The sequence below is a fragment of the Poecilia mexicana genome, unplaced genomic scaffold (genome assembly GCF_051168715.1).
Source record: "Poecilia mexicana isolate PSO_F unplaced genomic scaffold, ASM5116871v1 scaffold_12, whole genome shotgun sequence".
NCBI classification, from domain to species: domain Eukaryota; kingdom Metazoa; phylum Chordata; class Actinopteri; order Cyprinodontiformes; family Poeciliidae; genus Poecilia; species Poecilia mexicana.
The window spans coordinates 22718176-22743996 of record NW_028263381.1 but is presented as its reverse complement, the minus strand read 5'-3'; the positions used below and the strand labels follow the sequence as shown (position 1 = coordinate 22743996).

General features: G+C 41.0%; 1 protein-coding gene and 2 pseudogenes across 1 annotated transcript in view; 2 read left to right on the top strand and 1 right to left on the bottom strand.

Moving 5' to 3' along the window:
• LOC148156122 (NLR family CARD domain-containing protein 3-like) overlaps positions 1–1604 on the bottom strand; it is a 185855-nt gene extending 184251 nt beyond the window's left edge. The window contains exon 1 of the mRNA XM_088010629.1: positions 838–1604. Coding sequence (XP_087866755.1) covers positions 838–1604 — 767 coding nt within the window. The remainder of the gene's footprint in view (positions 1–837) is intronic.
• A 6592-nt stretch (positions 1605–8196) lies between these two features.
• On the top strand, positions 8197–9671 carry LOC148156121 (uncharacterized; annotated as a pseudogene).
• A 12305-nt stretch (positions 9672–21976) lies between these two features.
• LOC148156120 (E3 ubiquitin-protein ligase TRIM35-like) lies at positions 21977–25749 on the top strand (annotated as a pseudogene).
• Positions 25750–25821: the final 72 nt, after the last annotated feature.

The window sequence follows — 25821 nt, the reverse complement described above, 5'->3', positions numbered from 1 at the left end:
AAAGGTCAGAGCTGAGGCCAGAGAAGCACAGCCTTCCTCTGAGACCAAACAGCCTGATAAGCTGCAGACACAATTCATCACATGATGAGAACATTGAGGTAGAGCCCAAGGTCTGAACTGGATGGATGGATGGGTAACAGGTGGAATAAATAAGAAAACCAAGCAACTGCTGGATCTGTAATAATTCTTCTCCTTGCTCCTAAGATGCAGCAATTTGTCAAGAGCCCAGAGTTACCTGAGAGTCTCCAGGTTGCAGTTTGGACTCTTCAGTCCAGCAGAGAGAAGCTTCACTCCTGAATCCTGCAGGTTGTTGTTACTCAGGTCCAGTTCTCTGAGACTGGAGGACTGGGAGCTGAGAACTGAGGACAGAGCTTCACAGCTTCTCTCTGAGAGGTTACAGCCACTCAGTCTGAGGAGACAGGGAGGAAAATCTGTTAAGTATTTTATCAAAATCTGAACAATGTTCTTCTAGGACTGACTGAAAAAATTTCACATTCTTAACAACTTTATGATACTTTAATATGAACTGATTTATTCTATAGTTCTGCCTGAAGCCTTGAATAATTTAACCATATGCAACAAGGAGGCATGAAAGAGAACTATTAAATTCTACAATGAACTGCATTAATCCAGTGAATGCAAAAACAGGGGATTTGTGCTGCTTGAACAATTATCAACAAAAGTTGCCAACGAGAGCTGGTCTCTTTTCTACTCATCACTCACCAGTGGTCGACATTGAGAAAACACTATACTAATAAATAAACTAACAAAACAATGCCTCAATGATTACATATTTCTACCTATCAAAATACCTGCAGTACCAATGTGTGTCCTTACAGAGCTTTGTTGGAGGCTTTAACCACTGGCAGCAGCCTCAGAAGAACCTCCTCTGAAGCAGAGTATTTCTTCAGGTCAAACACATCCAGATCTTTTCCTGATGACACTAAGATGAAGACCAGAGCTGACCACTGAGCAGGAGACAGTTTATCTGTGGAGAGACGTCCTGAACTCAGAGACTGTTGGATCTCCTCCACTAGAGAACGATCATTCAGTTCATTCAGACAGTGGAACAGATTGATGCTTTTCTCTGCAGACACATTCTCACTGATCTTCTCCTTGATGTACTGAACTGTTTCCTGATTGGTCTGTGAGCTACTTCCTGTCTGTGTCAGCAGACCTTGTAGGAGTCTCTGATTGGTCTGCAGTGAAAGTCCCAGGAGGAAACGGAGGAACAAGTCCAGGTGTCCATTTGGACTCTGTAAGGCCTGGTCAACAGCTCTCTGATGGAGAGACTTTAGATTAGGTTTATTAAATAATGAAAACATTTTAGATGTTTGAGTTTCTTCCATCAGGTTGACTCCAGAGTTGATGAATTTCCGATGAACATGAAGAGCAGCCAGAAACTCCTGAACACTCAGATGGACGAAGCAGAACACCTTGTCCTGGTACAGCCCTCTCTCCTCTCTAAAGATCTGTGTGAACACTCCTGAGTACACTGAGGCTGCTCTGATATCGATGCCACACTCTGTCAGGTCTGATTCATAGAAGATCAGGTTTCCTTTCTGCAGCTGGTCAAAAGCCAGTTTTCCCAGAGACTCGATCATCTTCCTGCTCTCTGGACTCCGGTGTAGATCTGTTTCAGGTCCTCCATCATACTTGACCTTCTTCACTTTGGTCTGAACCACCAGGAAGTGGATGTACATCTCAGTCAGGGTTCTGGGCAGCTCTCCTCCCTCTCTGGTCTCCAACACATCCTCCAGAACTGTAGCAGTGATCCAGCAGAAGACTGGGATGTGGCACATGATGTGGAGGCTTCGTGACGTCTTCATGTGGGAGATGATCCTGCTGGCCTGCTGCTCATCTCTGAATCTCTTCCTGAAGTACTGCTCCTTCTGGGGGTCATTGAACCCTCTGACCTCTGTCACCATGCCAACACACTGAGGAGGGATCTGATTGGCTGCTGCAGGTCGTGTGGTTATCCAGAGGAGAGCAGAGGGAAGCAGTTTCCCTCTGATGAGGTTTGTCAGCAGAACATCCACTGAGCTGGACTCTGTAGCATCAGTCAGGATCTCCTTGTTGTGGAAGTCCAGCGGAAATCGACTCTCATCCAAGCCATCAAAGATGAACAGAACCTGGAAGTGTTCAAAGCTGCAGATTCCTTTGGTTTCAGTAAAGAAGTGATGAACAAGTTCCACCATGCTGAACTTTTTCTCTCTCAGCATATTCAGCTCTCTGAAGGTGAATGGAAATATGAAGTGGATGTTCTGGTGGGCTTTGTCTTCAGCCCAGTCCAGAGTGAACTTCTGTGTTAAGACTGTTTTCCCAATGCCAGCCACTCCCTTTGTCATCACTGTTCTGATTGGTTGATCTCTTCCAGGTGGGACTTTAAAGATGTCTTCTTGTCTGATTGTTGTTTCTGGTCTGTTTGGTTTCCTGGATGCTGTTTCAATCTGTCTGACCTCATGTTCATCATTGACCTCTCCAGTCCCTCCCTCTGTGATGTAGAGCTCTGTGTAGATCTGGTTCAGAAGGGTTGGACTTCCTGCTTTAGCAATCCCCTCAAACACAGACTGGAACTTCTTCTTCAGACCAGATTTAAATGGTTGACAATCTGCAGCAAGATGTTCTAAATAACACAGAAAGTAAAATCAGAGATGAAACAGAAACACCTTCTGGAGATAATTTAAATTAATGTGATTCCATTTCTTCAGACATCAGTAAATGTGTCATTTATCCATCAGGTCAAATCTTTGTAGAAATCCTCTTACTACTCTGCAGACGGTCAGCCAGCTCCTCCTGCTTCATCCTCCTCAGGAAGTTCAGTGTGATCTTCATCACTGCCTCTCTGCTGCTCCTCCTCTGCTCTTCATCATCACCTCCCAACACCTCATCATCCTCTCTCTGACTCTCTGAGCTTTCTGGGTAATCTGTACTCAGAACCTTGTGGATCTTCTTCAGCTCGTTCTTCACAAAAGTGACAATGTTTTCCTCCAGCAGCTGGAACAGAATAATAGATGAAGGAAACATCAGACTGAAATCATGGAGCCAAACACCAGATGGATGTTGGACAGACTGACAGTCCTCTGGTCTACAAAGTGCAGCATGGAGACGACTGTGAACAGAACCATGGAAAAGTAGTTGTTGTTCATGTACAGACCATAAATATGGAGTCCAGCTGTGTTTGATGCTGCTGGGCAGACGGACCACTGGGAACCTCTGAGCTCTGCTGGTCCACTCTGTGGAGGAACCAGGAACAATCAGGAAGGCAGGAAATATTCATCCAGCAATATTTACTAATAAAATAACTAAGAGTATCACATTAAAGCAGAAAACAGAGCATCACATGAACACAATACAAAGAAGTTAGAAAGAGGAAGATGAACTACAAGGATGAAGACCAGTAACACCAGAATCACCAGTAGACATTTTAAAAAGTTGGTGTTGAACTTGGACTTCAAACTGTCCACACTGTCAGCAGATCTGATGCTGGTGGAGACAGAGTCCCAGAGCTTGGGGACAGTGGTAGTGAAGGCTCTGTCCACAGGTCTTCAGGACAGTGTGGGACATCCATCAGGTTCTGATGACTGGATCTGAGGTGATGTGGACATGGAGGAGCTCTGAGATATGTGGGTGTGTCCATGTGGGATCCTCTCCTGGATGTTCTAGAGGATTTAAAATGGATCCTGTAGATCCTGGAAGCCAGTGAGCTCACATTATATCTGTCCACACAGAGACAATCAGAAGGTAAAGGTCCATGAAGTGATATCTGGATGTGAGCAGTGAACCAGATGATCCAAGTAAAGATTTAATGTTCCTGCTGATCCACTAAGAACCAGCAGAACCTCTGATGGTACACATCAGCTCAGTCTGGTTGAGTTCCAGCAGATCTCACCAACCACATCATGAAGCTTTCCTTCCTGCTGAACTGATCTCACAATGCACACAGGAACCAAGTCCTGATGGACCAGACTGGTTTACCAGGTATTTCCCAGTGGCTGGTGGAAATGTGTCCCACTGTTAGTCTGACATGGAGCCAGGAAGCAGCAGAACATCATCATCACCCAGAGATGAAGATATGAAGGTGTTTTCATTAGAACAGAGCAGCTGGTTTAGATAACTCTGTAAATATAACAGGGAACATCTGAAACTTACTGGTTCAGTTTACAGCAGTTAGAAACAGCTCACCTCTCTGATGGTGGAGATCCAGGAGATTTAAAGTAAATGAGTTTATCCTTTGACCTGTTGCTCTTAAAGGACACACAGCTGGGTTCTGGTTCTGGTTCTGGTTCTGATTTGACCCCCTGATGGATCCTGATAAGAAAAATTCTCATTAAAATATTTCTGTGTATTTTTTCTGTAAAGTTTATTTTGAATGTGTAACAATTTAAAATACTGAGCTATGAGACCCAGCAGAACCAGACAGGTCATCAACTTGATGCTCTAAATGATTCCCATCAGAACCGGTCCAATCCTCCAACATGTTCCTGATCATTGATCCTCCTGAATAAATTCCAGCCTTGTTTAAAGAGCAGAAAGATCTGATTCTCAGACAAACATGTTGGTTTAAATGACTGAGAGAAGTTTGATGATCTTAGTGTTGAGCTCTGACATGGAGAAGAACCAGGAGTCGTTTCCACTCTGACCATCCAAGGAGGATCTGATGGAGCTTCATTCAGAACCAGGTGGTCCGATAGAGACCATCTGGTTCTGAATCAGATCCACTTGAGGTATAATTTAGATTAAATGCAGAAATGGTTGATGATCCATGATGTTTGATCCGCAGAGTTGAAACTGGAATCATATAATTTTGTAATGGAGGTCTAATCGTCCAGCGTTAATCTGTTTATTGATTCATTAATTTTGAGAACACTCCAAATATCAATCTAGAAATGAAATTCACTTATGAATTTGTGTATCTGTGTTAATATTAATATTGGACAAAGTGCCTGATTTTGTTTCATTTGGAAACATGAAGTTGATGCAGAACTTGGTATCGTCACATGACCACAATGCCAGATAAAGAGATCAGCAGTTAGAAACAGCTCACCTCTCTGATGGTGGAGATCCAGGAGATTTAAAGTCAATGATCTCATCCATTGACCAGTCGCTCTTAAAGGACACACAGCTGGGTTCTGGTTCTGGTTCTGGTCTGAGTCTCTGATGGATCCTGACAGAAACATGATGATTAAAACTGAATCTGTTCAGTCTGGATGAAGCAGCAAAGAGGAGCAGCAGCAGCTTCATCACCACGTCTGTTTTGGCCTGATATAGTGAACGCTGTGTGAAAAGGGCTGTGGACAGTTAGAGATGGTGACCTCACCTCTGACCTTTGCTCTGGCTCTCATCTTCCCCACACAGAGTGGTTTTAGAGGGAGGGACTCCCTCCTCTCTGTCCTCACACTGATCCATGCTGCTGAATTCACATCCGCTCACACACACTTTCTAGCTTCACCTGCAGAGGAAACACACATCATTCATCTGCACATCAACTCTGATCATCCTTTACATCATTAGTGCTGGAAAAAGATCAGCTGCTCCTCCTCTGATTGGCTCTTCTTCTCTGCTTCATATCAGTGTCAGGTGAATGCAGTCAGACAGCAGAGAGGCAGAGGAAGCTGCATCAGCTGCTGCACTTCTACTATCAGTCCACTAGATGGAGACATGGAGCAACATTTCCATTCACTGATTCAACCTGCACTTCTACTATCAGTCCACTAGATGGAGACATGCAGCAACATTTACATTCACTGAACAATATTGCTTCCCTTTGAACATCAAGAACTGAACATGTGATCCATAAATACTGAATGACTGAATGAAACACATTTTACTAATACTATTTTATTTTAAAGGATGCTGCAGGAAACTGCTGTGTATGAGTTTAATTGTTTAGACCTGAGGACTCTTTCATGAAAGTAAGATTCAGAAATCCAGGATAAGAGATAAATCCAGACTTGACATAACACCATCAGTTCATTCTAGCTTTTTCCGTGTCACAAAGTCCAAACCAATCTAAGAAAGTGTGTCTATATTGAGCCAGGTCTAAATAAATCAGATGAACGGTCATTCACAGATTTCTTCAAGAGACCATGAGATCAATCACAGGTTCACTGTTGCTATGATAGATCAGTTGCATACGCTATACCTTACACCAAAAAAAATTATTCTTTATTTGTTTCACAATTCTTCACAATGGAGGATTGTGAAGAACTAAAGTACATCATACTGAAGAAAAAACTGTTATTGGAACCATATATGTGTATTTTTGGTGTTTTGGTCACTAGATGTGGCTGTTGGCACCAATATATGAACCAAGAGGTGAGCGATAGTTGACAGGTGTTAAACCTGGAAGGGCATGAATGTTTTGACTGCTGTCGTGGAGTCATTGTTAACATTGTTGCTGTGTGTCATGGAATAAATGGATTTTGTTCACAAATGATTCATCTGACTGGAAATGATTTGGAATTTGTACTTCAAGAAGTTCTGGGATTGACTTTACAAACGATCAAAATGTACAACATTAGCTGCTCAGCGCATCGTAACTAAGCAGGAACGGATCAACGCTTAAAACCCTTTAAGCCCTAAGGGTGGAAAGGGCTTTGTACACATCCAAAAATAAATCACTAATAGCCTCACACACAGTAAATTTCGCAGTGTTAAATATGCGGTGTCACAATTCATTGACTCTTTCAGAGCTAATACAACAACAGATTGAGTATAATGCCACCTAGTGTCAGTGTAAATTTCCAGAGTGTAAGCTCCGCCCACCTCCTCCTCTCAAACCAACAAGTCTAACCGTTGCGTGGACGCCATTTTTCTCCTGCTTGAAAGACTGTGGTAAATTTCTTTTTGTAAGATAATAATACAATTTGAATTGTTTTATAAGAATATTTTTTGTAAGCCCCATTATCCAAGTGAGTTTTAATATCTTAATACTGAGTTTACGGCTAACCTGACCGAGTGAATGGCTAGCTTAAAATATTCGCCTGTCCAACTCGACTATGTCCGCCTTAAATCCATGTCTAAACTATATTACATAGATATGTGTTTTATTTCTTTAAGAAAAATAATATAAATTTAGAAAAAGATGTCTGGGTTGAGACAAAATAAGTCACGTTGGCTTTATGACTTTTCAGGTCAACAGTAATGCTAACCGTCCAGCTATTTTTTATTTTTTTGCTAAGTAAATTGTATCGTTGGTGCCACGAGTTTGCTAAACTAGCTATTAGCTGCTCTTCTCCTTTTTTACGTTAGTCCATATTTTATTCGGGTTGAGTATGTCTAACACAGTTTGTTTCATTTTCAATTAGGCCTGACGACTCTGAAGTGTTGGAACCGCAAGCGGGGGCTAATAGTCCAGGTAGTTTCATAGTTAACACTGAATTTGACGCGAGTGATGATGTAAGTCACATACTATAATTGACTGTGTTATGGTAATCACAATAACACATTGAAAACTTTTAGTTTTTAATCAGATTATATGTTTAACTGATGCAGTTGCTTTGAAAATGATTTTCCTTAGGTTGCAATTGTGAAATTGCTGCGGAGATAATTTTTTCACATTTCACCAGTGTTTTTTACATAAACCTTTTAAAAATATAACCAATAATGCTATAAACAGTTTAAAATCATAAACCCATTTGTGGACATTACCTTTACCAAGTTCTATTTAAATTCTGAGATGTCTGCTCTCAGCAGATTTACTGGTTGTGTCAGTCAAAGTCATGTGATCTGACATTTTATTGGCATTTGATTTTCTGATTCAATGCTTGTAGTGGCAACTGTTTGGTTTGCATAGAAATTCTTCATCAGCTTTTAGCCATAATTCTGATGTTCTTCTTTCTATGTCTGTCTGTTTTTGCAATCCTTTTGATCCTCAAGGAGCATTATTATGATGCTGCAAGTGGTACTGGGTACTTAGCCTGGAGGATAAAAACTATTCAGAGATCCACTGCTAGAGACAGACGATCATCATATGGAGGTAAACCATTAATAACACTTGAAGAAGAAATGCAACTATGGGTGTGGTGTTGCTTTTTTGGGGGGCAGAGGAGGTTTTATTGTTGTTCTTTTTTTAAGTTGAAGGATTTTTTTATATTGACTAGCATCTTCCGAAGAAGCATCATGTGAACATGGGCTTGGAGGACCAGCTGCTAGACGGGAGACCCAGTTTGTTCCAGAGACTGTACTGAGTGAGGAAGAGTGTAAGGAAGCCATTGCACTGATGAAGCATTCAGTCGATGAGGACACAATCAAGAAGAAGATGAAGCTCACATTTGATTTCTGGCGCAACATGGTCCTCGACTCCCAACAGTCAAACAACATACTCTCTGTCTTTCCACGTTTCAAAGATGTCAAAGGCTTGGTAATTGTTTAAATGGTTATTTTGATAATTTCACAGTCATGTAAAATTTTTATTTTTGTGACAAGTCAAAATGAAAACATTTAATGTGACTGGGAAATGTTTGTTTTTTATCTACATCCTAGGTGGAGCAGGATTTTGTCCTGATGTTTGGAGATGATGTGTCTGGCAAGTTTCTGGAGAAATGGACAACCACGTTCGAGAAAAAGATCATCCAACAATGCAGAAAGCTTCCAACCACCAGTGACCTTGAAGAACTTCTCCTGGCAGCTGATACTCCTGAGGATAGCACTGAAGTGGATGATGACATGAGTAAGGATGACTTTCCACATTATGTAGGATTCAGCTATTGTGTGAGCTTCACTTACTGATGTACACGTAATTTAAATTGCATAATCACTAGATTTTGATGATCAATTAGGCATCAAATTTCTCTTATCACAGGTTGGGACAGTGACCTCTCATCGATTTTGCTGCTGCTACACCTGATTCCCCCCTCTGCCTTGGGTCGGAAGAGACCAGGGAAGGTGTCTGCCTCCCAAGTAGAGAAGCATCTTGTGGTCTTCAAGAAGGTTTGTATTTGTTGCAAATTTTATTTTATATTTTACTCAAGGTTGTGTCACTGGGAGAGTTTCAGTTTTAGGATGATATCACCCTGGGAAAATGCTGTTTTCCCATATGAAAGCTGTTTTTTGTGTAGCATTGCAGCTATGAAATTGTAATTGTACTGTGTGTTCCCCCTCCTGACTCCCCCCACAGACGGGAACCAACATCCAAGAACATCTTGATGCCATCACGACGAGCACACAACCCTATCTCCTGGCTGTAGGACGGAGGAAGAAAGTAGCCCACCAGTTCTTCATCATCCTTGACAAAAATGCCATCGCTTGCAGGTCAACCTCCTCTCGGTGCTTTTGACGAACTGTTTAAGGCACATTACGTGTTTGCCACAACATACAACCCCATGCTGTGTAACATGTTTACGTTCATCCAGACCACTGTGTACAATATAGATGTAGGTAAAGTAAAAGAAAGTCCTCGTGTGGCAGAAATTCGGGCTAGGTTGCTTCACTAGTACTTGAACAAATCTGTTTGACAGAGTTAAGTTGCACAAATGCACTTGTTCGGCATATACGAGTAGTTAGTTCATGGTTACTTGGGTGGAAAAACTCTTTGTCTTAAATGTACTCTGTCAACTTTGACCTGTCTAATGTAATGGGATGTACATCATGTGATGTTTCTGTGACACTAACAAAGGTTAACAGTGGATGTTAAAATGTGCTTTAGTTCAATAAAGTAAAGTTAAATGCATTTCTGTGGTAATTTGATTTTATTCAATTGAACATTTAACTCTACAAAAGTGTAAAAATAGCACTTCACATTTATCTGTGCAGAGTTGTTTTTTTACAGCTAAAGAGTAAATTATCAACACAGTAGTGTGTCGGATTAACACTCACTGGAGTTATATGAGCCTCCAGTGAAAACCCTCAATAACTCAATGCAGTGTTGAAAAGCATGAAAATCCGAATTATTTTGTCACCACTGGGGAGTAACTTATTAACTCTGATTAGAATCATATTTACTCTCATCAGAGTTATTTGACTAGGAGTGTTAAGCTTTATTAACACTGTACAGTGTTAGTCAGTGTTAAATTTTAACTCTATTTTGAGTTAAATTGTACTCTGAAAATGGAACACTATCGAAAGAGTTAAATTGACACCAATTCCGATAAGGACCAAATAGACTCGGAGACAGTGTTAAATTTAACTCTTTAAGTGTTGATTTAACACTGCAAAATTTACTATGCAGTTATCTGTTATGTTCCGTGTTTCTGTATGTTTGTTTTTGAGTTTTCTGTGTTCAGTCCTGTTTTCCTGTGAGTCTCTGTCCTGTCCTCCCCGTTGATTGCTCCCCAGGTGTGTCTCGTGCCCTTGATTACCCCGTGTGTATTTAAACCCACTTGTTGTCTGTGTTCCTTGTCGGATCCTTGTCGTCGTTTGTCTATGTCTAACGTGTGTCTTATGCTTTCCAGTAGAACTGTACAGTCCTGGTTTGCTAAGCTCAAGATTCACATTGTCAGTTGCTACCGGTTGTTAGCTGTGAGCTAATTGTTCCTGCCGTGCTGCCTGACTTGGACCGTGTTGAGCCAGTTCATTAAATTATCATCTTTTCACCATAACCTGGGTCTCAGCGTTCTCTCCTCACCACCTACACCCCCTCATGACATTATCAGATTAAAGTGCAAACTTTTGGTACCTCTGTAAAGGTAAGACATCAAAGAATGATTTCCTGGTGTCAGTGCTATTGTAGCTTTTATCCTGCCTGAATTAAATACAATAAATGTAGCATTTTTTTACCTCACAAAAATGTTAGAAATAAACATTGCAAAACATCACTAAAATATTATGTTTCACACAAAAAAGTAGTTTAGACTTGTAAATCTACATGTTGGGTAAAAGTTCACCAAATCTGGACTCACTCAGTTGAAAAATATAGTTTTTATAAATGTTTTACTGAGAAATGTCCCAGTTGGAGAGGTCATTCATCCAAAAATGTCTCCAAACTGTGCCAAATGTGTTTTTCACATCAATACTGGGAATTTCTTTAAATTAAATCACTGATTACCATTGAATGACACTTTGTACATATAATCCAACCATTGGTCATGACATTTACCACATTTATATGTATAAATGTATAATATATATAATAATAATGAACTGACTGCTATTACTTTGACTCCAACTGGAAAAACTTTTATTGAAACGCAGTAAAACAGTAAAAAATAACTTTTTGAAGTATAGCTAACAAAGGAAAATAATAGTAATGACATAAAATTATGAGTGTTTTACTACAAAGTAATGAACAAATAAATATGAAATCCTTAGTAGTAAAAAAATATTTTCAGTAAAACATAAATAAATCATCGCAGGGTCGCAACTACATTTTATTCAGGTGGATGCGAAGACAAAAATTCCCCCCCTACCCCCGAAGGAAGTGACGTGAAGGAGCAACAACACAACTACGTTATATCCCCCCCGCAGATGTACAGAACACAACTGTGTTATGTCCCCCGTCATAACTCATATGCTCTAGCATATTTTTTGCTAGAGCTAAGAATATGCTGTAGCATAAGGTGGAAGCGAACAGAACATACAGTCGCAGAAAAAAATTCAGACCCGGTAGTAAATTTACGTAGCCGACTTTATGTTGTCTAGAATGGTCAGAGTCTTTCCTGTCATGTGATTCTTGTCGATGGATCTCTGCTCAACTAAAAAGATTGTTTTTGAAGTGAGTTTTAGGAAAACTACAAAATCTCTGAGGACCTTTCAATCTTGTCAGCTGTTTTTAAATAGCTGTAAAACCATAACATGTTGGGCAAAACTTGGATGCAGGATAGTTTTCGAAAGATGGATTCTCTAGCGGACGAAACAAAAATAGTAAAAAAAAGTAACGTGGAGCGGTTGTTTACAGAGAAAAATGAAAACACCCGAAAGATTCCTCACGAGGGATCGTCAGGCTTAACTAGTTCAATATTAAACTGGCTAGTACAATAATAGACAGTAGTGGATTGATTGAGTACATAATTAGCTCAACACAGACATTTTGAAACTATTCTCAACTAAAAGCCATGATAATCATGTCTCCCATTTGCTCTAATGTACAACTTTAAACTCATAAACTAAAAATGGAAGTGAATATGATCATGTGAACCTGACAGTGGGTTGGTTTTCTCTTCCTTTTCTCTGTGAAGCTGATGGTTTTTATTCTCCCTCCCTCATCTGCTCTGCTTTTTGCTCTGTGTGCTGTGCTATCTTTCTTAGAGCCTCTGTTTGCACATGTTTCAAATTGCAAATTCAATCCAAATAGAGTAAGGATCTGGTATTGATGAGAAGATTGGGCAAAGGACATCCCTACTGCCCCAATGGGACACTTTTTGGACCTGGCAGGTACCTCAGACATTCTGAAATTTGGTAAATGTTGGCAGCTATTCTGGCCATTGAGAGCCTGGATGGTTCATACAATGAAGCACCTTGCTGTGAACACTTAGCCTCAGATGCTGTGTGATTAGAACCAAACAGGAAGTGATTCTTGTTGAGAACCACAGCTCAGTTCCAGTTCCTGAAACTTGCTGGCAGAAAGGAACAGACCTTGGATAATTTGCAAGTTCAGCTTAATGAGATTGATCATCAGATTGGTTGTCTGGAGCCATTAAAATGTAACAGTAAAACTTTAAAGCAGATGGGGAACTTAACAGAGTTAGCATGATCCTAATTAAATTATTGTCAATCAAAATCAATCAATCAAATTTTATTTGTATAGTACAATTAAGCAGCAAGGCATTTCAAAGTGCTTGACACAATCAGAAAAACAAAGTCATGCAACATATAATCAACAATCAAAACATTACATTAAGTTATTAAATTTGTAACTAATTATGTTTCAAATCCAACTCTAAACAGGTGGGTTTGTAGTTGAGATTTAAAGGCACCCAGTGTTTCAGCTGTTTTACAGTTTTCTGGAAGTTTGTTCCATATTTGTGGTGCATAGAACCTGAATGCTGCTTCTCCTCGTTTGGTTCTGGTTCTGGGGATGCAGAGCAGAACCAGAACCTGAGGGGTCTAGACGGTTGGTACAGCAATAACAGATCTTTAATGTATTGTGGTGCTAAACCGTTCAGTGATTTATAAACTAACAACAGTATTTTAAAGTCTATCCTCTGAGCTACAGGGAGCCAGTGTAGGGACTTTAAAACTGGTGTTATGTCTCTATCTTCCTGGTTTTAGTGAGAACAGCAGCAGCTTCTGGATCAGCTGCAGCTGTTTGATTGATTAGTCAGACCTGTGAAGACGCTGTTGCAGTAATCAATGCGGCTAAAGATAAACGTATGGATGAGTTTCTCTAGATCGTGCTGAGACATCAGTCCTCTAATCCTGGAGATGTTCTTCAGGTGATAGAAGGCCGACTTTGTGACTGTCTTAATGTGGCTCTGAAGGTTCAGGTCAGAGTCCATCACTACTTCCAGGTTTTGGGCTGATCGCTGGTTTTGTCATCTGAATCTGACTCCCTGTGTGTCAGTCATGGGAAATTATCCTGGATGTTATGGACAAGATGTTCTGCTCCCTCTACCTGCTCCTTTCCCCATAACATCTATGGACCTGAATCAGAGCTCTACCTGTCAGCTGATGACCACTCTGTCATTTATCAAGTACTATGGCTTGGGGGATGTGGACAGTGTTCACTGACTTACTTGTAAACACACTTCAGAACAGCTATAAACACACACACTCTAAACTCACTGCCTTTGCTGACTCCCTCCTTCATCATGTCCCTGTTCTGCAGCCTATTGCAATGAACCAAGTAGCTGCATCGCTCACTGGACTTCCTGTTCTGGGACCCGCCCAACACCATCACCCTCTTCTCTCTCACTTCTGCTCCTGAACCACAGGCTCTGTTTTTATGTTGGTAACATAAAAAACAACTTGTCATGTGCAGAGGTTTGTTCCAACCTGAGACTGTCTTTAGACAAACTTACAACAGCAAAATATGGATAATTTTAAAATTGGTAATAATTTTACTACCATTGTGATGTTAAAATACAAGCAGTACATGACTGAATATCAAAACTACACATAAGAAGGTGGAATCAATGACAAACATTCTGGTTTCTGATAGGTGTGAAACACCACGCTTAAATAATTATGAATGTTAGTGATTTGGAGCAGGATAGTTGAACAGGATGAAATGCCATTACAATCTATGTGCTACTGCTCCTGTGAAACAAAATCAAAGCTTTATTAAGCCAGGATATCTGAAAAATATTGGCTTAATCTGCTATTCTTGTTTTGTGAAACAGCACTCAAAGTTTGAATTCAGGATAAAGACACATGAAGCCGTTTGTTCAGGAAAAGAAAACAAACATCAGCTGTTCATGTTGATTGATTGCAATTAATCACTAATCTAATAATCCTGAAAATTAACCTTTAAAAGGAAGAGATGAAACTTTGAGCTGAAATCAAAAGTGAATCTTTTCTCCAAACTTCAGAGAGAAAAAAACAAACAGGAAAGTTTCTGAAGACAAAGTTTAAATAGGAAACAAATCAAACTTACAGTTTGTTCAAATGATCCAAAGAGATGAAGAAAAACATCTGAACAACAGACTGACTTTAAACTGAAAGTAAATGTGAGGGATATTATGACTGATGATGTCACAACTCACATGGTTTTTAGTTTCTTCTTTCAAAGCAGCAAAACCAGAAAGTAGATCTGAAATGAAATCAGAGGAAAAATAATAAAATCTTCATGAGGAAGAAGAGAAGATTTGATGAAAATAAAGGAATCATGAGGAGAAACGAGCCCAGAAACCAGAACAGCTGATTTATTCATTATGCAGTAACTAGTCAGAATATAAATACAAACTGAAAATAAACAAAACAATCGAACAAACTAAACTGTAGTTCTTAACATCACCACATTACTGCAGCTGAAACCACACGTTGTTATAATATAGATTATTAATATAGCTCCTATATAATCATTGATCATCATGTCAGTGAGGTGAGCAGAGTGAGGACAGTCTCTGGTTAAACCAGGATCAGCTGAGCAGGTTCTGCTGATCCAGGTTCAAACCCTGATTTCATTTCAATCATCAACCTGAATCTAAAGTCAGATCAGCAGCAGAAGGTGGCAGCTTGTTCCAGACTCATTATTTACACATGCAGCTGTTTTCCAGCTGTTCTCCACAGCTGGAGGGAGGGAGGGGGGATGTTTGGAGGAGAGAACCTGAACATTCAGCCTCCAGGTTTTACAGCTGGATTCTGACCTCAGCAGCTGGAACAACGACACAGATGAAACCAGAGACTCCTGGAAAATGGATGTTTGGATCTGATCAGGTCTGCAGATTCACTGACTGGGATTTATTCAGAAAATGTCTCAGAGCTGAGAAGAGCTGAGCTTCTTCAGACTGAATGCTGGGAAATCTTCACTCCTCCCATTCAGGGATGTTCAGGTTCTGAACTTTAACAACTAGAATCAGTTGGAAACATCAGGAATTTGGTCCATTAAAGTGTTAATAATAAAATCAAACCTTCTGCTGTTAGTTGAGTAAAGTCTGTTTCCACTAAGAACTGTGAGCGTTTCCTCCAGTCTGTGTTCGGCTTTAATCTCCTGCAGGAAACCAAACCTCCACGTCTCCACTGGAGTCGCCGTGGCAACGCCTTTCAGACATCAGGATGGTGGGTTGAGACTGGATGAGAGCCGATGAGTTGTTTTTATTTAGTGGCAGAGCTGCATTCATCCATTCATCATCCCAGTTTTCCTGCCATGCAGATTAATCTCCACTAATCTGAAGCTTGGAGACCAAAATGTCACAAACTGGGATTAAGAGAGTTGAGATGTTGAAATCTGTCACATTTAGAAAAGAAGCTTCATGATGCTATGATTTGTTCATCTGAACAACTTTTTAAAATATTTACTCTTTATAACAAATCAAACTGATCAGAATTATTATTTTGAAGCAACAACCATCAGTTTAATTGATCAATTATGTTATTGGCAAACTAATATAAAGTAAACTGATGTATGGAAGAACAAACATGCCTCAGTCAAGATAATCACCATTCATATCATGTTTATAACCACATTAGCTAACAAAGCTAACATCTTGTATTCCACATATGTAAAGATTATAACCTTTAGATTAAAATGTGTAGAAAATTATAAACTTATGTCCAGTTTTATTTGCTACAACAGAGTTTTAGGGCCAAACTAAGGAAAAATATCAAATAAATGACAAACTAAGTCTGTCTGTGTGGTGATAAAATGATCCTAAGTTCCCATCAGCTGATCATGTTATATTAATGCTTGTGAACTCTGACCTGAAGATCCTGTTTGGGTTAAACACACACAAGGTTGGAAGTTGTTTTCCTGCAGCTGAAGGGAACCAGACTGTCTCTGCATGTTCTGGATCCTGGATATAAAACCTACATGTTGACTCTTCCTGTTGGAGCTTTTCATCCTGAACTGATTCATTACTGATCGTCTTACAGGCTCTCTGCATTCTGCACAAGATACAAATAAACCTGATGGACTGATTTCATCTAACAGCTTGGAAATTAATGTTTTCCTCAACAGTTTGGTGCCGACCTGGACACTCGGCTCCAGCCTCAAACCTGGATTAGGATTAAAGAGACGAGGGCTGCTGGTCGGCTCCACGGCTCCAGAGCTGAGATCAACGAACTCAATCCACTGATATCTGCTGAGACTCACTCAGTGAATAAACTAACTTACTAATTATAAATTATAAAATACTAAAGGATCCTAATGACCTTTTTCCCTGAGGATTGAGATTGACCAGATTAATAGAGATTACAAGAGAAAGAAAAATAAAAATAGGAAAAGAATAACAAAGAAGAAAAGTAAGAGAAGAAGAGAAGACAGATCTTTGTACAGATTATTTTCTTGAAGATTCCTGCAGGGTGTCTGACAAAGAAATTGATACTTATAGAGATTTTTTAGTTTTTCTTGTAAAGCTGAATAAAAACCTTTACAGAGTTTTGATGGAGCCACAGGTTCTACGATGAGTCCTAGTCAAAGTCCTTATCGGAGGATAAGGCAGGTATTTACTAGAGTTTTGGTTTTAAATTCAGGGAACCAAACCTTTAGAGAATCCTAAAGACTTTATCAGAAATAAAAACCTGTTAGAGGATGAAGAGGCAGAGCGACCTCAAAGCTGATTGGTTGGATTCTGTGGAGACGTTTGCAGTCTAAAGAGGAAATCCCACCTATTCAGAAGAAATGGGTCTGAGTGGTTCCTGGGTCTTTTCTCCTCCTCAGGGTGAATCGATTCACTATATAATAATGAAATATGGAGAAAAAAGTTTGCATGATGTGAATGAATGGATGAAAAGTGTCATTTCTCCTGTTCATTGAAGCTGATGGTTTAAAAGGAAAAGAAAGATAATTAGAAGCAGAGGAAGAAACTGAGGCAAAGAAACGAGAAACGAAGAGTCGAGTTGATCCTGAGAAACAAGGAAAGTTTGGAAAGTTGGATGAAAGAGAGAAAGAAGAGAAAGACAGAAAAATGATGAACAAATGGAAATGCTTCTATTTCTGAACATAAATCTTTAGTGGATAAATTACAGGCCTTAATATGTTTTAGTGTGTTTGAATCAGCAAATGATTTTATTTTGAAAAGGAGGATAATAAGTGACTAAAACAATCATGAAAAGGAAAAGTAAGATGTAAATATTTATATAAACAATAAAAACAACAAAACAAACTAATGGATTTCTATTTGCTTCTTCTTCTCTCCTCTGTCTGAGCCTCACTGTGGTGCATCTGACCTCTGACCTCAACTCCTCAGCCCTGTCCTCCATGGACCAGATGACGTCCCTCTCACACCACCAGCTGATCAAAGTGATCCAGTAGATCCAGTGGATCAACAAGATGAGGAAGATGAAGAAAACCTTCATCACCTCCAGGCTCTGAAGTTTCTGTTGATCCTGATTTATTTGACACCAGAGAACTGATGAGACATGTCCATTCAGGGGACGACTGTCTGTCTCCTGTTGGACATTTGGACTGAAACTGTGTGTGACTGAGCTTTAACAACCTCCACTGGTCTGCTGTCCAGGATCAGAGCAGAGAAAGAAAAGATCAACCTGATCAGAGCTGAGAGGAGAAGACACCATCTGTGGACAACATGGACATATTGTTGCCATGTGAAGCTGGACAACATGGACATATTGTTGCCATGTGAAGCTGGACAACATGGACATACTGTATTGTTGCCATGTGAAGCTGGACAACATGGACATATTGTTGCCATGTGAAGCTGGACAACATGGACATATTGTTGCCATGTGAAGCTGGACAACATGGACATATTGTTGCCATGTGAAGCTGGACAACATGGACATATTGTTGCCATGTGAAGCTGACAGCTGTAAATGATCATTTGCTGACATTTATTCTCCAAAGTCATATTTCTCTGTAATCTTTAATCCAACATGCTGTCAGTGAGCTTTACTCAGTCACTTGTTTTTTACTCAGTGCCTGAGTGGGGCAGACAAAATGAGCCACAGCTGGATAATCTGGGGACAATTAAAGGCTCCCCAAAATGTTCCATGTTGTCCCAAGATGACAAAATGTAACCAGTTAGATTAACGACGTCTCATTGGAGATGAGACTGAATTGATGTCTCTGACTTGATGACATTAGTCTGATTCCTCCTCTTCACCAGCCACTGCTTCAGGGAGTTTTGCTGTGTGATGATGGTTGAAGCTGTTGGGCCTTTAATTTGAAAGGTTCCTGTGTGGCTCAGACAGCGATGCTCTAGCATTGCTCTGTCTTTAATGGCTCAGTTAGGATTTGAACACATTTTACACAATGTTGGCACTTTTGACAAAGGTTGATGTAGTTAGTAAATCAAATGCTACTCGTCCTTTTGTTGCTGTAGATCTAGTAAAACTAGATCTTGTCTCCTTCTCTTCACATATTGTTCATCTTGGCAGTCATCAAATAAACAGGTATTTTTGTATTTTTATGTTTGAAATGTTTTTAACATAGATATGTATTTTAAAAAGACAAATGTAATAATTTCCTGCTATCAGGTTCCAGGTGTTTTCTCAGCAAACGTCAGCATGTGAACATAAAGAGTCTCTATTAAATCTAATCTATTAAATATCTCTCATCATGTTGCTTTGAATTAAATTCAGTTTGCTGAGCGTCTGCAGGTGAAGATAAAGACGAGTTATGTTGTGGTCATTTGGACTAAATCCATAAAGTCTCAAACCAGCCTGGACACAATTTGTCAGATCAGACCAAGACGGAGCCAAAGACGGAAAAACCAGTTTGAGAGCGTCTGGATCCCTGGGAAAAAGGGAGGTTCTGGTTCTGGTTCTGTTCTGTTCTGGGGATGACTGTGGGGCTACTGGAGATGATGGTCCAGAGGAACTTTAGATCAAATCAGGAACATTATGGATCACCCTGACCATCCTCTTCATCAGACGGCCTTAGAGAAACAGTGTCTTCAGTCAGAGGCTCCTTGAAATGTGCTGCGACACAGACCACTACAGGAGACTTTTCCTGCCCACAACCATCACCACCTACAATAAGTCTTTGAAGAGCCTTGAATAATATGTGTTACATTTCATTTCCCCTTGGGATCAATATGTTTGAATCTGAATCAAGTGTTAAAGTCGTCATGATTGTAGTTCCGTATTCTCACTTTTATACTTTTTATCTTTGTGTTTATATTCTTGTTCAAACTGAAGTTGCTGCTCTGACAGCTGCATTTCTTTACCATGGTACGATAAGCTATACTTTGATTAAACTATCAGTTTTTATGACACTTTTATGTCCCTGTTTATTTAAAGGGTTCAAAGTAAAGAGTGATCCCTTCTACCCAAATAATGGAGTCCAGGACTTGAATCTGTTTAAAAATCTTTGTTCATCAATTAAAAATCCCACATCAGATCCTTGCAATGTCATTTCTTCCCACTGAACACGTAGTATTTCCTGTCTGTGTCCTCAGTTTCCCAGCATGCCCTGCTGGAGTGGTGGAGGTTAATGAGGGGGCGGAGTCTGTCCTCCTGAGCTGCCGATACTCTGATCATTTGCCTGAAGAGCCTTACTGATGTGGAACCGCAGCGATCTCACTCCTAAATCTGTCCACCTGAGGAGAGAAGACAACGATGAGCTCAAAGGCCAGAACCAGAACTTTACAGGCCGGACCTCCATGAACCCTCTGGACAGCAGAACCTTCAGCCTGACTCTGAGGAAACCTCACCTGTCTGACAGTGGAAACTACACCTGCATCATCTACGACGGGAGAGAAGAACTGGAGCTGGCAGCCGTTCACCTGGAGGTCAAAGGTCAGAGGAAGGTCAAACCTGATTTGATTTCCACAGGAAGCTTTCCTTCCTGGGCCACAGCTCTCCTGGTTCTGCTGGTTCTGGTTCTGATCGTCTCTGCAGGCCTTTTATTTCATCTTCCACATTATTTCATGTCAGGTGAGTCTCTAAACTTTTCTGCCTCTAAATGCAGATGGATAAAATGTGTCCTGTTATCAGAGGGTGGTAACTTTTCATCCTGTCAGATTAAGTCTGGTGTCGTTGTAAAAATTCATGTTTATGACTCTACATTCAAAATAACATGTTTGTATTTTGTTGAAAAGCAAAGATCTGCATATTTTTCTCCTGGCATGGATTCACAACCTCAGACTCCTTCTGCAGGTCGTTTGATTCACCAACCAAACATTAAAACTCACCAAAAAATAAACGTCTCACATTTCTAGTCATCAAGAAAATTGTCACGTCTTCAGAAAAGCTGAAAAACTAAACTCCAAACTTTACCTGATAGCAATTCCTCATTAGATATAAAGAAGATCTGAGTTTTTGATGGAGATTCACTTCAATATGATTCTTTTATTAAATCATTTGAAAACAGCATTAAAAGCAGAAACAAAAACCAGGAGATGCTCTGGATTGTATTGCAAGATATTCCACCAAAGTCTGGATAAAAATCCCAAGTCAGCATTAAAATCCTGAGTCTAGTTGAGTAGAAGTCATAAAATGTTACATTTTAGTTTGAATCAAGTCATTTGGTCAAATACGCAAATTATTAAAAGACATTTTTAGATGAAAAATATATTTTAAAAGGTTTTGTTTGCTGGAGCAAATATCCAAACCCCTCTAACCTCCTGTGGCCTGGAGGGGGCGCACTGACCCTCTGTGGCTTTTACAAGGTTTTTATGTGTGTGGTTCTGGGAACTGACGGTCTGGCAGGACAAATCCCTGCTTCCCCATGTAACGATCCTCCTTAGCGTTATGCTAAGACCACAGGAGGGCTAACAGGGAGAAACCTCCAGTAGAAGCAGAAAATGAAGCAGAAAAAGTTCCAGTGTGAGCTAAACTGTCAACGGTTGTTGAGAAAGTAAATTTGCTAGAAACTTGTGAGGCCTGAGCAGGTGAAAAACATGTGTGGCAGATTGCAGGGTGAGCCTCCACATGGATCGGTAACATCTACCGTATTTAGGAAGATCTGCCAGCCTAGTTTTGGAATAATGACGTCTGAATAGCACTTTAAACTGAACCGAGCTCAGGCGGCACATGGAGAAGTTTGAATGGCTGTCAGGGCTGATTCCCACCAACGTTCATCAAAAACCAGCCCCAGTTCAGGCTCCCAGGCTCTCCTGGTGTTTGGAGCTAAAAAGACATCATATGATTGGACTGAGTTATAAATCCTTGAAATTAGAGCCTTTAGTGGCAGCGGGGGGTTCAGCTGTATAAGTTCAGCCCATGGCTGCTCAGGTGGCAGGTGAGGGAAATGGGAAAATAAGGATTTTTCACAGGCATTTTATTCTACAACAGTCGTATTTAAAGCGAGTGCCGTCGCTTTAAATCCGACTTTCTGCTTGTTGTTTCCTCAGAGTAGCAGGTTTGGCTGGAATATGGAGTAAAGTGGGTCCTGCTGCCCTGCAGAACCACAACCCGACTGCCTCACCAGGCTAAGGTGGAGTGGACAGATGGAGACAACAGGAAGGTCCATGTGTATCAGAACGGTTGTGACCAACCTGGAGAACAGGACCGGCTCTACAGAACCAGAACCAAGATGGAGGACAAGCTTCAACATGGAGACCTCAGTCTGACCCTGAACCACCCCACACCTGAAGATGGAAAGATTTACACCTGCAGCATCTGCAGCAGAGAGGAAACCATCCTGATGAAGAAACGGGTTCATCTACAGGTCAGAGGTCAGTGGTTGGACTCTGCTGCAGGGTTCTGGTTCTGTCCCAGTTTGATAAAACACTTTGGAGGAAGAGTTGATCTAGAACCTGTGAGTCAGGAACAGGATTAGTTCTCCCTGTTCCTGCCGGGTCAGTTGGACCCAGTGTTTGATTGATCTGTGAAGAACTGACCCTGATCTGGGTTCTGCTGGTACTGAAGGAGTCCTGGTGACCCTCGCCTCCCTGTCTCTGTCTTCTCTTCTTTCTGCAGGGAAGCAGCTCAGATCTGGCGACCTCTGACCTTCTGGACCAGATCAGCTCTGAGGTCAGAGAAGCTAAAGCTAATTTCATTTATGTAGCACATTTTCAGCAACAAGGCAAAGCAAAGAGCTTCATAGGAATTAAACAGGAAATACAGACAAAATAATAAACCAAGGTAAAGAGCAGAAGGAGAGAAATCTAATCATGTTGATCCAAAGGAAATAAACTAAATACTCCTCTTAAGGGTCACCAGGGTGGAAGAATCTGAGGTTAAAGGTCGTTGCTAAGGTGGTTTTTCTGGACTCCAAGTTTGATCTAGTCTCTGTTTTGGGTTGCTAGGTAAGTATAAGTAAGTGTTGCTCTAAACTTGTAAAAGTAATTAGTACTTTTACAAGTTTCTAAGTAATAATAAAAACTAAATGTTCTGGTTCTGGAGGAATTTTTCTGGATTCTCAGTTTGTTCTGATTCCTTTTCTGGGTTGCAATAATAGGAGTCTTGCTGCATAATAATCTTAAAAGTAATAAATAAAATTGGTGTAAATTGTGAGAACTCTACAATTAGTAAAAAACAGAAAGACTAATAAATGAGAGTCTCTGGATTCCAGGTTTGTTCTGATTCCTTTTCTGGGTTAACAGTGAGAACTGCACAGTTTCTACAAAGTAATAATGTAAAAACTCTCTGATGAAGGTGGAAATATCAGGAGAGAGTCCTCTAGAGTTCAGCCATCAGATTCCAGGGTGACTTGGGAAGGGAGAGGAGACGGGAACGAGCCGTTTGTTTACATCTGGTCTCCAGGAGAGTCCAGATATCCAGAAGGCCACACAGATTCAGAAGAACAAATTCTCTTTAGATCTGGCAGACTTAACATTTCTGTCTGTCCTCGAGTCTTTAACCGTTATATCTCTTCTAGTTCATCCAGATTCATGTGGCCGTTCCACTGAACCAAAGCCAGCAGCTTCTCCAAGATCTATTCCATCCTGCTAGTGAGTTTTGGATCCTCAGCTGGGCTGCCAGTCTCAGCAAGACTCACATCCAACTTGGGTCCCACAAAATACAGTAGTCTGTCTGTGTGTTTTAACTAGGCCAAATCTGTCACAAATGTGTTGCTAAGCCAGAAATGCACAAGCTGCAAACAGCAGAAATCCTGTTATCATGAATAAATCCAGGTGAAACCATCCCATCATGTGTGTTCCTGCAGGACAAGAGGGTTCCCATTTGCTCCGTCTCCTGGAGAAAATTTGATCACTTGGATTGAGAGAGCAGTTAACCAGATGTATAATTGATAGATTTGGAGGATGTGCAAAAAAAGGCTCCAAAAAAGCAAGAAAGATCAAGCAGGGTGGAATGGGTAGGGAGAGGAGCAGAGGAAAAAGCGTCGGCCTTCACCGAGTGCTAGAGAGAAAAGTAGTGAGCAGAACTTCTGCTGCCTCTCCAGAAATGTTGGAGAAGAAGAAGAACTGGTCGCTCATGTCCTGTTGGTAGGAAAAGATCAGCATCAGATGCTCCTCCCTGTAATCTGGCTCTGAAGAATCTGTGTGAGTCTTTGTTACAGCAGAGAAACCAAAAAGCTTCAGAGGGTCTCTGCTCTCTGCACTCTGAGAAACTCAAACTCTTCTGTCTGGACCATCAGCAGCCAGTGTGTCTCGTCTGCAGAGATTCAGATTTACACACCGAGCACAGATTCAGACCCATCGATGAAGCTGCTCAGCAACACAGGAAGAAAGTTCAGGAAACTCTGGAGCCTTTAAAGGAGAAGCTGGAGCTCAGGAAGAAAGTTCAGGAGGAGTTTGATCAGACAGCAGAACACCTGGAGGTCCAGGCCCGACACACAGAGAGGCAGATTAGGGAGCAGTTTAAGCAGCTTCATCAGTTTCTAGCAGAGGAAGAGGAGGCCAGGCTGGCTGCACTGAGGGAGGAAGAGGAGCAGAAGAGAGGGATGATGAAGGAGAAGATGGAGGCTCTGAGCAGAGAGATAGCAGCTCTTTCAGACACAGTCAGAGCCACAGAGGAGGAGCTGAGAGCTGCAGACGTCTCATTCCTGCACAACTACAAGGCTGCAGTGGAAAGAGTCCAGCGCTGCCCCCTGCTGGAGGATCCACAGCTGCCCTCAGGAGCTCTGATAGACCAGGCCAAACATCTGGGCAACCTGGCCTTCAACATCTGGAGCAACATGGAGACCATGGTGACCTACACTCCTCTGGTTCTGGACCCAAACACGGCTGGTAAAGAACTCCATCTGTCTGAAGATCTGACCAGTTTGACTGGAGGAGAGAAACAGCAGCTTCCTGATAATCCAGAGAGTTTTGCTGATAAATTCTGTCTCTGTTTTGACTTCTGAGGGTTTGAACTCAGGGAACCACAGCTGGGATGTTGATGCTGGAGGCAGGAAATCCTGGATATTTGGTGTGATAGAAGAATCTGTTGATGGGAAGAAAAACATAAAGTCTGGACTGTTGGTTATAGAGTTCAATGGAGATGAAGACTCAGCATGGTCTCCATCAGCTCCTCCCACTCGTCTCCCAGTCCAGAATAAAGTCCAGAGGATCAGAGTGAATCTGGACTGGGACAGAGGAAAGCTGTCCTTCTCTGACCTGGATACTAACACACACACACACACACACACACACACACACACACACACACACACACACACACACACACACACACACACACACACACACACACACACACCTTCACACACACCTTCACACACACCTTCACTGCCAAGATGGCTCCATTCTTCAGCTCTGATTATGAACTAAAAATCCTACCGATGAAGATCTCAGTGATCAACCAGCAGCTCAGCATGAAGAACAAAAAGTCCAAATGAAACATTATTGATCAGATGAAGGATTGGTTTGATGATTGTCAAGTTAAAACAGCAAATGGTTCATTTGTGAGTGCATTTACTATCTCCACCCAACTGGCACACACATCACAGAGAACCAAGCGCACCCATCCCTTTCACTCAGGCCCATCTGAAGTCTATCAGGTAACTTGGCACACCTGTGCTCACAATGATCTCTGCAGACAAAGAGCCTCAGCTTCAAGCTTCCACAAAGACACTCTGGTAGGAACTGGACATGATATCATTTAATCTGCATTCAGAGACCAAATCAGCCTTTGATTCAATGGGTTTGATGTGTTTGGAATGTAGTTTATTTGTTCCTTCATTCACTGTTAACTTCAAAGTAGATTGTTAACATGACCTGGAAAACTAGTGAATGAGTTGATTGTGATCGGTAACTGATTTAGTTTCATTAGTTTGTAGGTTTCCAACCTGCTCTGTGACTCTCTGTGACTCTCTGACTACTTATGCCAAGTCATGGTGGTCTTACACTGTCAGCTGAAATCATCTAAAGACAAAAAGAAAAGATGAATAAAAGATGAGATGAGTGGTTCCTGCATTTCTTTGAGGGAAACAAGCTTTTTCTAGTTTGGGCAGAAGCTGAGGTGGTTTAAAGAGAC